At 44.5% G+C, this 12,035-nt stretch overlaps 2 protein-coding genes across 3 annotated transcripts in view; both read left to right on the plus strand.

Annotated features, from left to right (window-relative positions):
• Positions 1–2,968, plus strand: part of LOC119323526 (probable enoyl-CoA hydratase 2, mitochondrial) — a 3,302-nt gene extending 334 nt beyond the window's left edge. The window contains exons 2-8 of one of the 2 annotated variants that reach the window (XM_037597207.1): positions 84–253; positions 1,002–1,076; positions 1,298–1,388; positions 1,496–1,547; positions 2,057–2,160; positions 2,242–2,318; positions 2,520–2,968. In XM_037597207.1, coding sequence (XP_037453104.1) covers positions 84–253; positions 1,002–1,076; positions 1,298–1,388; positions 1,496–1,547; positions 2,057–2,160; positions 2,242–2,318; positions 2,520–2,699 — 749 coding nt within the window. In that variant the 3' untranslated portion in view covers positions 2,700–2,968. The remainder of the gene's footprint in view (positions 1–83; positions 254–1,001; positions 1,077–1,297; positions 1,389–1,495; positions 1,548–2,056; positions 2,161–2,241; positions 2,319–2,519) is intronic. The other variant, XM_037597208.1, reaches the window with a different exon arrangement.
• A 5,299-nt stretch (positions 2,969–8,267) lies between these two features.
• Positions 8,268–11,322, plus strand: LOC119323954 (probable enoyl-CoA hydratase 2, mitochondrial). The gene is made up of 8 exons (XM_037597665.1): positions 8,268–8,524; positions 8,595–8,764; positions 9,519–9,593; positions 9,815–9,905; positions 10,011–10,062; positions 10,387–10,490; positions 10,598–10,674; positions 10,872–11,322. Exons 1-8 carry the CDS (start codon positions 8,356–8,358, stop codon positions 11,046–11,048), a joined length of 915 nt encoding a protein of 304 aa, XP_037453562.1. The 5' UTR covers positions 8,268–8,355; the 3' UTR covers positions 11,049–11,322.
• The last annotated feature ends 713 nt before the right edge of the window (positions 11,323–12,035 follow it).

Here is a 12,035-nt window from a genome sequence, read left to right on the forward strand (position 1 = left end):
TCTTCTTTAAGACCCTCACCCCCTCTGAGACAAATTGACCTAAAGTCTCCACTTCTGGTGGCCCTAATCCTGTTTGGGAGCAGGGGTCCTGGAGCTGACGCTGCAGCGGCCAGAGGTGAAGAACGCCATCAGTTGGGAGTTGATGACAAGGCTGCGGGGCGCGATCCACAAGATTGAGGCCGACGCGACGGCCAAGGTTGTCCTTGTTGCGAGCTCCGTACCGGGAGTCTTCTGCGCAGGCGCCGATCTCAAGGTCTGTTCTTGCTCAGCCTGGTGATGCAGTGGTTATTTTAGACTGACACCACAGGGGATTGTGTGAGTGTTCATGTCTGAGTACGATACATGAGAGAACACCGGATGATAAAATTCACTAGCGGCTCTTGCGTAAAGTTTTCGGAGAAATGGACTGGTGATGTGTATAGCTGAAAAGGAATATAAATATTCAAAATCTATGTCACGAAGAAATTGAAGATGCTCTAGTATGGTGGGTTGTCAAAAACAGAGACTCGTGGCTGGGAGAAAATATGAAACGAGCTGGCATCTAGAAGGATATCTAAGTACGAGACAAGAAAGATAATCCTTGCTACTTTGCTAGGAAGGACATAAAGGTAGTGGGGTCAATGACTAGTCGACGGTGTGGCTTAAAGAGGAGCAGCTATGAATTATCATATGCATGATTAGAGGCATTTTCAGCACGGCCCTAACCTAATCAGTTGAGTAGCAGTTGATGAGATTTCATCGTTGCGCAGGACAGTTGAGTATTGATTGCTCAACCAATTATTTGACCTATCATAACTAGCACGCTATTACTTGCGAGTGTCACATGAGTTTTGTTATTCGGATCAGTTAAAGAATTTGAAACATCAACTTTGTTCTTTACTGTACTATACTATGACGAATGTTTTGTGTTAACACTCGGATTGTGTAATTTGTACTTCTGCAGTATATGTTTGTTGCATATATTTCACATGGATAATATCTTAGAGCATTTCTTTACTCAGGAAAGGAGGCACATGAGCTCTTCACAGGTTAAAGAATATGCTAATTCCTTAAGGTCTACATTCTCGTACTTTGAGGTTCATACCTGGATCCATACCTTAAGCATGCTCTTTTGCCTCCACATATAATTGTATATCAGCAACATAAATAATGATTACACATTTAACCAGCGAGATAAATATGGATTGGAGGGAGTACATTATATTCAAATTATGGGCATGACTCATCCCTCTTATCATTTGTCATTGGTTGTACTATATGTTAAGTTGTTCTTACATCATGCGGCTTGTTTGAACAGGCACTCTCCATTCCAACAATCGCCGTCATTGAAGGAGCTGCTTTGGGTGGTGGGCTAGAACTTGCTCTGTCATGTGATCTGCGTATATGTGGTGCTGCCTTTAATATTCAGTATATGCTAAACATTTTCACCTTATGGAACATAATCTTGCTACAGTTCTTTAAATGTTTGAATGCATGTCTTCCTACTGATTCGCAGGAGAAAATGCAACCCTTGGACTGCCAGAGACAGGCCTTGCTATTATTCCTGGGTATGTGGCCAAGTGGCCAACAGACACACAATGCTCTGCTTTCGGCAATTAATCAGTTGAAAAGTTACAAAGATGCCCTGAAAGTGATATGCTTTTCTCCTTTGAATCGTTCGTGCTTTGCTGAGGAACGCGACTCTAATCGAATCTTGTTAGGATTCAGAAAGAAGAGTCCTGCCTCCTACCTGCTTTGGAATTAGGAATCCGCCTCTGATAAGGGGTCTTGAATTTTATTTTTCATACTTACCTGCATATTGGAATAATTTAAATAACAGGACAATCCTTAATAATATCAGTTGCTATCTTAATGACAAGGCACGCGTACCAAATTAATTTTCTAGTGGAATCAAAGCCGGCACCTGTAATTCTGATGAAAATGGTTGCATGCATTTAACTGCCGTAAGTATATCTGCTTTCTTTTACCAAAACTAATAGAAACCTTCCTCCAAAACTAGCTTAAATAATGTTCTTCAGTCAGTGGATAACCTCCCTTTGCTTGCTGTAATATGCAGAGCCGGGGGTACGCAGCGTCTTCCAAGGATCATCGGAAAGTCCAGAGCGAAGGAGCTGATATTCACAGGCCGCAGATGCGACGCAACTGAAGCTGTCTTGATGGGTAACAACAGCCTCGTCGTGTTTTCCTTCCACCATCATCAGTTCTTGAAAGAACAATAAAAAATGAATGTCTGCACTGCAGGATTAGCAAACTACTGCGTTCCAGCAGGGGAGGCCTACGGCAAAGCTCTTGAACTCGCCCGTGAGATAACGAAGAAAGTAAGGACCATTTTCAGTTTTGAACATTCATAGAAAATATTATCAGCGAGAGCATGCTTCCGTTTCAGTATATGAAGCCCAAAATTCAGTGTAAGCATATCATGCGGGTAGAGTTGTGCTCGATCATTTTGTATGCCATGCAACATGGCTATGTATAAGATCCATCGTTTTAGGTGTTCTGAAGCCGATTCTTTGTGGCAGGGCCCTCTGGGGGTAAGAATGGCCAAGAAGGCCATCGACCAAGGGATGGAGGTAGCAGACATGCGCTCCGCTTTGGCTGTCGAAGGGGAATGCTACGAGCAGCTGCTGCACACGCAGGATCGCCTCGAGTGCCTGGCTGCATTCGCTGAGAAGAGGGAGCCCGTGTACACTGGAGAGTAGTGTCATTGTGTACACAGGATGTTGACGTATAAATGCATAGCCCACCTTTTCCCACCATCTTAAGCTTTTGAGTGAACTAGCTGGTGCATGCAATTCTACATGGTATTGGAGCCAAGAAGTCATGAGTTCAAGACCCGGCTGGCGCAAATTGAAAGTAAAAAAATTGCAGCACAGGGAGGAGAATAGTTTTTTTGTTGTTGTTATTTTCAGATGCACAGGAGAACAGTGTTGATGTGCCATGATCGTCTCTTGCGGGGGTTGGCCGGCCATGAAATGTTTCAAAGATTCCGGTCTTGGGAACCTTCTTGATGGTTCTCAGCCTTTTTTTTCGGTTTTGGGAACTTTCTAGGAGGTTCACTTTCTTTTTTCTATTTCTTTTTCTTTTTTCTTCTTCTCTTTTTTTTTAATTTTTCTTCTCTTTTTCCAAGATTTATTTTCAGAATTTTACAAATTTTCAAAAATGTTCAAACTATTCCATATTATTTTTGCATTTAAGAAAATGTTTGGCAAAAAATGTTCAAAGTTTCAAAAAATGTTCCATTTTTCTGGAAGTACATATATCCAAAAAATGTTCGCGTTTCCAAAGTTGTTCGAGGTTTTCAAAATTGTTCTTCGTTTCAAAATTGGTTCTTAAATTTTAAAAATGTTCGTGCTTTCAAAATTTTGTTTTAGTTTCCAATTTTTTCACAAAACTTAAAAAATTCACAATTTGTTTTTGTTTCGAAAAAATGTTTGGATTTCAAAAACAATTTGTATGTAGTTTAGAATTTTGTTCATGTTTTGCAAAAAAATGTTCAAAGTTTTCAAAAATGTCCGGTTTTCAAAAGTTTGTTTTCATATTCATGAAATGTTTGCAACTCTCAGATATTTCAAAATTGTTCTTCATTTAAAATTTGTTCTTAAAATTTAAAAGTGTTCGTGCTTTCAATATTGTTTCTGTCAAAAATTTATTCCCCCTTTTTAGATTTTGTTCAAAAATTTAAAAATGTTCATGTTTCTGGAAAAAGTGCGGGAATTTCAAAACAAATTCATGATTTGAGAATATTCGAAGAATTGTTCATAAGTTTAAAGAATTGTTCATCATTTCTTGAAGAAGATTTAAGGTTGATAGTTCCATAGTTCTTTTAGTTTCGCTATGCATATCTACCGCAAGGGCCCTGAGCGCGTCGCTGCAGGTTCAAATCGTGAACCATTTTTTGCGATACCCTTGTTCCGCTGCGCATCACAATGGGCCGACCCCAAGTAGACTGCCCCCTGTGCGATTGACCGACTATTTGCTGCAAAGAGCGGCATATAGAAGGTCCCCTACCAGCTGCCCACCTCGTGGACTCCCGGCCGCAGCAGGTGAATGGATATTTTACCGTGGGCCTGGTTGGTTGTCCGTTCTTTTTTTTTTTGAGGGGTGGTTGTTCCGTCGAAATCACTGATTGAGGAGTTTTTCCTTTTTTCGTACATCCGTTTATTCAAAATGTTTCATCTTTTAAACCATGTGTTTTAATCTCGAATCGTTTTCATCAGCGGATTCTTCACGTCGAGATCTTCAAAAATAGATCCCATGTTGATAGGTTTTGACGAACTTTTTTTCACAAAAAAACCGGTCAAAAAACTCGGACGAAAAGCCGAACAGGGAGCATGTTTTTTCCCTTTTTGAAAGATGCACAGTCGTACCTCTCATGAAAGCACAATCGCGCCTCTCGCGGAAGCAAAAATGTGCCTCTCCTGAAAAAAAAACACATTTTTTTCGTTTCGAGAGGCACGGCCGTGCCTTTCGAGGAAGCAAAACCATACCTCTCGCGGAAGCAAAACTGTACCTCTGGCGGAAGGAAAAAAATAGAAGATGCGTTTTTTTGTTTTCGAGAAGCATGATCGTGCCTCTCGCGAAAGCAAAACCGTGTCTCTCATGGAAGCAGAAAAAACATGTTTTTTCACTATTTTTTTTCAATATTTTTCCCAAAAGCTAAGAAAGACCGGTGAAAAACCAACGAGTAAAAAAAACCTGAAAAAATCGTTTAAAAAGCTAAAAACGCGTGCGAAAACAATCGAAATGAATGCCCATAGTACGACACGTGACAGCGGCTGAGAGCGCGCCAAGTGACACGCTCTTAGCCTACTCCGAGTGATTGTTCGGAGGCTCCCGAGGAGCCCTGGCCAACTAGCTGCTCTCTTTTTTTTCCATTCTTGATCTTAGCATTAGCAAGACAGGGCCACCTGGACAATCTAGGTGGGCCGACGCACGCGATGGGCCTCTCTTCTTCTCTTGTCTCCCCAGCATCTGTGTGGCTTTAGTTCCGTGTTCGATACTAGGCTTTGTGCTAGCTCCTCATCAATTAGTGTCCACACACATCTCGAGCTAGTGCAGTTTACCAGAGAATGTCTCCATGAGTCAGGAGAACCGCACAATCCGCATTGAGCATTATCAGCCATGTGTCGGTGAGCCCGGATGTCCTTCATAGGCAGAGAATGCTTCGATAAGCGCCAGAGGAACATCCTCACCTTTGCCGGAACCTGGGTTCTCCACAATGTTTTCCATGCTCCTTCCTCGACTGCAGTATTTGAGGTACCAGCCGTACCTTCAAGCCATGCCTCCCGTCTCTGTCTCGTTGCTACTAGCATACGATAAGCTGATTTGACAGTGAAGTTTCCACTTGTTTCAAAATTCCAGCTCCAAAAATCCTGAAGGTTGCGAGTGCACACTGGGATCCCCAAAATGATGCTTGCATCCATAGGCATGAACACTTGGTTGATTAGCTGACTATTCCATGTAGCGCTTGTGTGGTCGATGAGCTCCGCAACTATGATCGGTGGATTAGGGTGAATGCTCCCATATGGTCGTAGCATCTCATCTCTTGGCAGCCACGGGTCCTCCCAAATGCGAGTAGATTGACCATTACCAATTCGGCGGATGAGCCCTTGTTTAAGTGTGTCCCTGCCTTCGATAATGGCTCGCCATATCTGACTTGGATGGTTGCCCAAAGTCGCCTCCAGGATGGTGGTTCCAGGGAAATATATGCTCTTCAGCACACGGGCACTCAGGGATTCTGGTGCTTGGAGCAGTCTCCATGCCTGTCGTGCCAACATCGCCATATTGAAGAGTTCAAAATCTTTAAAACCTAGGTCTCCCATTCCCTTCGGTTGCGTCATGCTTTTCCACGATACCCAATGAGGCTTTCTTTTGCCTTCTTTGCTTCCCCACCAGAACCTCCTAATGAGCATGTTGAGATGCTCACATAATCCCCTTGGAAGTTTAAAACAGGACATGAGAACACCGGAATTGACTGAGCCATAGACTTGATTAAAACCTCCTTGCCTGCCGATGACATGGTGTTTTCCACCCAGCCCTGCACTTTGCTCTATAACCGATCTTTGAGGTATTTAAAAGCCCCATTCTTCGAACTCCCAATATATGATGGCATCCCAAGGTACTCTCATTAGTGTTTCATTGGGAACATTGAGTAGGCCAAGCAGTGGCTTTTCACCTTCATGCAGTCACTTGCTCATGATCAATTTGTTTTGCTGGCGGTCACACTCTGGGCGATATGGACTGCACGTCGCAAGGCTATTCATGAAGGAATTTTCCAATCGCCTCAAGCAACTAATTCGTTTGTCAAGCGATTCATTGATGAACTCAATATGATCACCATGAGAAGCCCGACGACGACAAGTGGAGCTCCAGCAACAGAGCAGACATGGGCGATTCGCCCCAAGGCTCCCCCTGCTGGTTTTGCCAAGATCCAGGTAGATGCTGGAGTGAGAGCGAGGAAGGGTGGATCGGCTGCGGCAGTATGCAGGGATGGGCAAGGCAATTACCTTGGCAGTTCAGCGTTGGTGGTAGCTGGCCTAGAGGACCCAACAATTCTTGAAGCAATCGCTTGCCGGGAGGCGTTGGCGCTGGCGGAAGATCTTAACATCCACAACCTTTTCATTGCATCTGACTCCAAACAACGGTGGCTGATATTTCATGTGGAGGCAAAGGAAGGAGTGGTTCTATCATACATGAGATTAATATTAGAGCTTCTACGTTTCAATGTAATTTTTGTTTTGAAGGTCGTGCGGCTAATGTCGACGCACACAAGGCGGTGTCTCAGGCATATTGGAAACTTGGTGACTCGCACTTTTGGGCTGGCCTAATGGCGGCAAAGAAACATCTCTTTCGCTTTGGGTCTTTCACGATAAAGGACGGGTCGGAGATTCGTTTTTGGGAAGACATCTGGCTAAGCGGTGCCACTCTCCAAGAACAATATCCAGCCTTGTACAACATTGCTCGCGATAAGAATAATACTATTGCGCAGGTGCTCAGTTCATCCCCCCGAATATTTCGTTTAGGCGGGATTTGAGTGGCCCCCGACTTATGTCATGGCATAATCTTTTGTCCCGTCTGGATGCGATTAGCCTGACAGGAGGGCGGGATGTGTTTTGCTGAAACCTTACTACATCAGGGTCTTTCATCGTAGACTCTATGTATTGTGCGCTCACGCATTCTGAGGTACCGGTGAGTAATAATAAGAAAATTTGGAGATCGAAGATACCACTAAAAGTTAAAGTCTTCATGTGGTATCTTTGTAGGGGAGTTGTTCTAACCAAAGACAACCTCACACGGCGCAATTGGCAAGGGAGTAAGAAGTGTTGTTTTTGTACTTATGATGAGACCATCAGACACCTCTTTTTCCAATGCAACTTTGCACGTTCTACGTGGTCAGTCATCCAAATAGCGTCAAGTTTATATCCGCCCACAGGTGTTGCCAATATTTTTGGTCATTGGTTGGACGGTATTTCAAATAGGTTCAAAACGCTACTAATGGTGGGAGCGTATGCCTTACTATGGTCGCTTTGGCTATGTAGAAATGATTTTGTTTTTAATGACCAAAATGTTTCTCCTTTGCAGGCTATTTTCCGTTGTACGCACTCGCTTCGTATGTGGTCTATGCTACAACGAGCGGAGGTCCAACCGCTATTCAAGGCGGTGTGTACGCGATTGGAGCAGGTGGCTACGGGGGTTTTTACCCAACATGGATGGCAGCACAACCTCCGGATCGGGCCATCTCACCTTTCGACATAGGCACAGTGTCGGTTTATAGGACTCTACTATTGCCGATTTATCGGTTTTTGTTTTTTTCTGGTTGTCAGACTTTTGGTGTTTCGGCTGTGTGCATTCTAGTTATGCAGAGGCGGGGTGTTGCTCATAATGCTTTGTATCCACTTGATGCTACATTTTTGAGTTAATAAAATCGTCTTTTATCGAAAAAAGTCTCGGTCTGGGGCACCATCTCTGGTTAGGCCAACCCCATTATTCGAGTTGTATCCCACCCATTGTGATCTTTGATGAATAAAATTTGGCTTTCCCCTAAAAAAAATCTGCGTGGCTTTATCGATGGCGTACGCGTGTTCTCCGGATGACCGGCCGACGGCGCCGCGGCGCGCATTCCTGACGGCGGGGCGGCGGGGTTTCCGGTTGGTCACATCTCCAGCGGCCTATAGTCTCACGCGACAGCGACAGCGGAGCTGCGGAAGAGTCGGGGGAATTTGGCCGTCTCCTCACGCGCGTACCACTGACCCTGCCACGAGTCACAATGTCTATCCAAGCGCGGCGGTTGCTGACTCTGCCTCTGCTCTTTCCTCCGCCCAGCACCAGTCTCCCACTCTCGCCCGACTCTCCACCATGCGCAGCCTACGGGGCCTCCTCGCCGTCTCCGGCCACCTCGCCGCCCGCCACGCGCCGCCGAGCGGCGCCTCCTCGTCTCCCCACAGCGTCCTCTTCGCCCGTGCCCTCCAGATCCTCTCCCAGTCGGAGCCCGTCCGCCTCCACAAGCTCTCGGCGCCCGACTCCGGTCCGTCGCTGACCACCGCATCTCCTTGGGGATTCTGGAATTTGTGTTCTCAAGCTGTGGTTGGCTTCAGGGATCGTGGAGCTGAGGCTGGAGCGGCCGGAGGCCAGGAACGCCATCGGGAAGGAGATGCTCAAGGGGCTGCGGAGCGCCATGGACAAGGTGAAGGCCGACTCGACGGCCAACGTTGTACTGGTAGCGAGCTCCGTGCCCAAGGTCTTCTGCGCGGGCGCTGACCTCAAGGTGCCACCTCCACCACTCCTACTTATGTTGCATGTTTGATAAATTTGTGCTCTAGCTAGTTACAAGAATTCATTCCGTCGGCTTATGATTTTGATCCCTGTTGAGGAAATCGAGAGAGCTGAAGATGTAAGTGGTCCAGTACTTAATTTCATGCCAGGTTGATATGATAGGGTAGCTGGCAAGCTTTGGTTAGTAACATAATACAGTAGATGTGTGAGATTGCCACATTGGTACACTGGTGAATAGTGCTATGGAATTATTGTCTAATCCTCCGAGGTCAGTCAAGAGCTAACTGATTCAAGAAATAAGACATGTCCTGGTTGGGTTCAGACAACATATGGATGAGCTAGTTTCTCAAGGAATGTCAGTTGAGCTGATGCCAAAACATTCATCAGGTTTGCACCTTGTGTAAGTAATAAATTGATAAATTATGAGGTTAAGATCAGGCTCTGACTTATAAAGAGAAATGTAAACATGTTTAATCAGGTGGATCACTGGAGCACTGTAAACTCTAATCAGCACAATACCAACTAATAAAATTGTTGTGTTGGTGCTATTTGCCTGTGAAGCAGTTCGTTTGAACTTTGAAATGGATGCTACTTTGTGGCATACATCATAAGTTATGTAACTAAAATTATCAGACTCGTTGCATAGAAAAATGGTGAATGCCTGGGTTCTACCTCCTCTATCTTTTCCTTTGTGTTCTACTGATCACAATCCATTTCCTGATCGCAATATACGGTACATTTGACAGGAAAGGAGGTTAATGGGCCCTTCTGAAGTCCGGGAATTTGTTAATACCTTGAGAGCTACATTCTCATCCTTTGAGGTATGTAACAGGATGAAACATTTTAATATAGCATGCTACATCCAGTGTATTAGTTAATATTATGCTTTTTGGTGATGAGAGAAAGCACTGTGTATCGCTGCTCAAGTTGTATGCATGCTCGTCTTCCTTATTACTACCTAATGGTTCGTTGAAGCCTCATCGTACATGTTATTTTATCTAGTATGTTCATAACACTTGCAAAGTTTTTCTTGTGTGAACAGGCACTCCCTATTCCTACAATAGCTGTTGTTGAAGGAGCTGCCTTTGGCGGTGGGCTAGAGTTGGCTCTTTCATGTGATCTTCGTATATGTGGTATTGCTTTTATTCTACAGTGCGCAAGTTTCATACATCTTATAGAAACCAGTTTTGCCCCCTCCTTTCAAACAGTTGAATGCATTTCTTCAACATGTTTTGCAGGGGAGAGTGCAACATTCAGCTTGCCAGAAACCGGCCTTGCTATTATTCCTGGGTATGTGTCCAGGATGGCGCTTTACTTTTGTAAGTAAATTATGTGTGTTGACGTTGTCTTGAATTATCAAGTATTCATCGCCTTACAAATTGACCTAGCATTTATTCGCCAAACATTTTCATTTTATGCAATATTCACTCCGGTGCATTACTCCATACTAGTACAAATTCAAGTGAGGAATTGCATCCTAAAAGATGCAAAGCTGTTATGTGGATTATTGTCCTTTAATAGCATGTCATATCTGAACTGGTTTGAGAATTGCTGGAATATCTTCAGTGAAATGATATGCTTCAGCTGTTAACATCTACCTCTTACAATACATAGAGCTGGAGGGACACAGCGTCTTCCAAGGATTGTTGGAAGGGCCAGAGCAAAGGAATTGATATTCACTGGCCGTAGATTTGATGCGACAGAAGCTGTAAATATGGGTAAGGCCAAACTTGTTATGCTTTCTTATTGTTATGACTTCTTGTTACTTAAGGAGGCTTTTAACACTTTTTAGAAGAATCGGCATGACTTGTATGTTTGCATGCAGGGGTAGTGAACTACTGCGTTCCTGGTGGCGAGGCTTATCAAAAGGCTCTTGAACTTGCCCGGGAGATAAATCAGAAAGTACGACTTTTTTTCTTAGCATATTTTGTGCTTCATTTGATATGATTGTGGCGCAGTTCTTTTTTTGCAAATTTGTGACCATCTGCGTTCCTTGGAAATGCAGTTTCCAGTTCTTTCTGCAATAACAAACTTGCTTGAATTTAATTCTACGAGTATAGCGGTATTCTAGATGTTCTGATAATAGTTCTTTCTTTCAGGGTCCGTTAGCGATAAGGATGGCCAAGAAGGCCATCAACGAAGGGGTGGAGGTAGACCTGTCCTCTGCGTTGGCTGTCGAAGAAGAGTGCTACGAGCAAGTTCTGCACACTCAGGATCGCCTTGAAGGTCTAGCTGCATTTGCAGAGAAAAGAAGACCTTTGTACACAGGAAAGTGAGGCCGTACTGAAGTCAGCCCTGTTAGCCTCTTATGTCTTATCTGCTGATACCCTGAAGAATGTGTCCTTGTTCCAAAAAAAAAAAAAACCTGAAGAATGTGTCTGGGTTGCTAGATTATTTGCAGATGTATGTGCTACATCTTCTGATTGTCATGATCGCCTAAAACTGAATGAACCGCACCCATGTAACTGTAAGGTAGGAAAGCTGCATCTGGAGATGCTGCGGTTTGGTTTCGTCATTGCATTTTTCTTGGATAATCCAGGCTTGGGTAGAAGATGGACTGGACTGGACTGGAGTCGCTGATTGTGCCTTTTCTTTTCTACTCTCTCCGTTGCTAAATATAAGTTTTTCTAGAGATTTCAATACAAACTACATACGAATATATATATACCTACTTTAGAGTGTGGATTCACCCATTTTACTTCCTATGTAGTCTATATTAGGACCTCTAAAATAACTTATATTTACGAACAGAGCATACCTGCCGGAACAAGCACGCCGGCTCAAACCTAGAACTCAGACAGAGCAACCCTGTCTGCCATGCATGCAAGCCAGCCATGATGAGCTTTGAGGGCCGGCTTCCCCCCCTGGCTTGTCAAATCGTCATGGTGGTGGGGGCAAAACCCAAGAGAAGCAAAACCTCCCCACAGGCTCCAGATCCTCACACGCTTTTATCAGGCCGAAGCAAGCAGACATCATTTCGTCCACGACAGAGACGAGAGCTCCCCAAGACCAGAAGAGCCTCCCCACAGGCTCCAGACTCCTGCAGTTTTCCCATATTCGGCGGTTCCAATGCCCTACATGGCCATGGCCAGGGAGCAGCAACAGGAGAAGCCATGTGGTTGTTCCTTCATGTCAAGAGCTCGCCTAAAAAAAAAGGAAAAAGAAAAAGAGCGCGCCTGAAAGAGTGGCTCCGATGCCCTGCCCTGCCCTGCTTTTTGCCTATAAACTGGGGCCGGTAACTATTTCTTATGTTGGGGCACAAT

Source organism: Triticum dicoccoides, chromosome 6B (genome assembly GCF_002162155.2).
Source record: "Triticum dicoccoides isolate Atlit2015 ecotype Zavitan chromosome 6B, WEW_v2.0, whole genome shotgun sequence".
Lineage (NCBI taxonomy): Eukaryota > Viridiplantae > Streptophyta > Magnoliopsida > Poales > Poaceae > Triticum > Triticum dicoccoides.